This window comes from Arachis hypogaea, chromosome 9 (assembly GCF_003086295.3).
Source record: "Arachis hypogaea cultivar Tifrunner chromosome 9, arahy.Tifrunner.gnm2.J5K5, whole genome shotgun sequence".
NCBI lineage: Eukaryota > Viridiplantae > Streptophyta > Magnoliopsida > Fabales > Fabaceae > Arachis > Arachis hypogaea.
This window is the reverse complement of record NC_092044.1, coordinates 4,313,143-4,314,217: the sequence shown is the minus strand read 5'-3', so window position 1 is coordinate 4,314,217 and position 1,075 is coordinate 4,313,143. Positions and strand designations below refer to the sequence as shown.

At 49.6% G+C, this 1,075-nt stretch overlaps 1 protein-coding gene across 1 annotated transcript; it reads left to right on the top strand.

Moving 5' to 3' along the window:
* The first annotated feature begins 269 nt into the window (after positions 1 to 269).
* LOC112708732 (uncharacterized) lies at positions 270 to 773 on the top strand. The gene has a single exon (XM_025760672.1). The coding sequence runs from the start codon at positions 270 to 272 to the stop codon at positions 771 to 773; it is 504 nt and encodes a 167-aa protein (XP_025616457.1).
* Positions 774 to 1,075: the final 302 nt, after the last annotated feature.

The following is a 1,075-nucleotide window of genomic DNA, read 5'->3' as shown; positions in this document are numbered from 1 at the left end:
AAAAATACAAGGAGTTCGGGAAGGGTTGTAGTTGGTTGATTCGAATATCGCTCCGTGCACGAAAGGGCACTTGGGAGGTTAGGAGGTACAACGGTCCCCACACTTGCTTGGCCACCTCTATTTCCAGTGATCACCGTCAGCTTGATTACCACGTTATCTGTGCGAGGATTTTTCCGTTGGTTAGGACGGATGCTGTAGTTACGATAAAAGTGTTGCAACCAGCAACAGAAGCTGATTATGGATTCAATCCTAGTTACCGGAAGGTTTAGATGGCAAAACAGAAGGCAGTTGCACAAATATATGGAGACTGGAAAGAGTCGTATGCCGAGTTGCCACATTGGATGCTAGGGGTACAGTTGACCATGCTCGGGACAGTTACTGTGTTGAAGACCTCTCCTGTTCGAGTTGGGGATCAGCTTGATGAGTCTACAGTGTACTTTCATCGTCTTTTCTGGACATTTTCACCTTGTGTCGAGGCCTTCCAACATTGCAAGCTGCTTGTGAGTATTGACGGTACCTACTTGTATGGCAAATATGGAGGCACCTTACTGTTGGCAATTGCGCAGGATGAGAACTCGAACATCCTCCCGATAGCATTCGCGCTTGTGGAGGGGAAAAATGCGGAGTCATGGTCATTCTTCTTGTCCAACCGACGAACGCATGTGACGCCACAGGAGGATATCCTTGTTATCTCAGAGAAGCATAATGGCATCAAGGATGCCTCCACGTGCTTATCGAGCGTACTGTATCCATCATGTGGCAGCAAATTTTAGCCTTATCTTTAAAGGTAAATATGTCCATGCTAACGGCCGTGGTAGTAAAGTCGGCAAACGCCTGTGGGTCGACACTCCCGAACATCTGAGAGGTACCCCCCACATCGTAGGTGGGCTGATCCATCCATGTGGCCACAACACCAATATCCTCACCAACAGCCTGCTGAGCACCGTCATCCTCAGTGGATGGTCCTCTACCCCGAGCCCGTCCATTGCCATCCTGCCCACCCTGTCGTATGGCTCTACGTCGAGGAACACGATACTCAACAACACCTCCATCATCAGCACCAGCCTGCTCCTCA

Bases quoted from the DNA above. Each gene is read 5' to 3' on its own strand.
- LOC112708732 (XM_025760672.1), top strand. From the start codon at position 270: ATGGCAAAACAGAAGGCAGTTGCACAAATATATGGAGACTGGAAAGAG.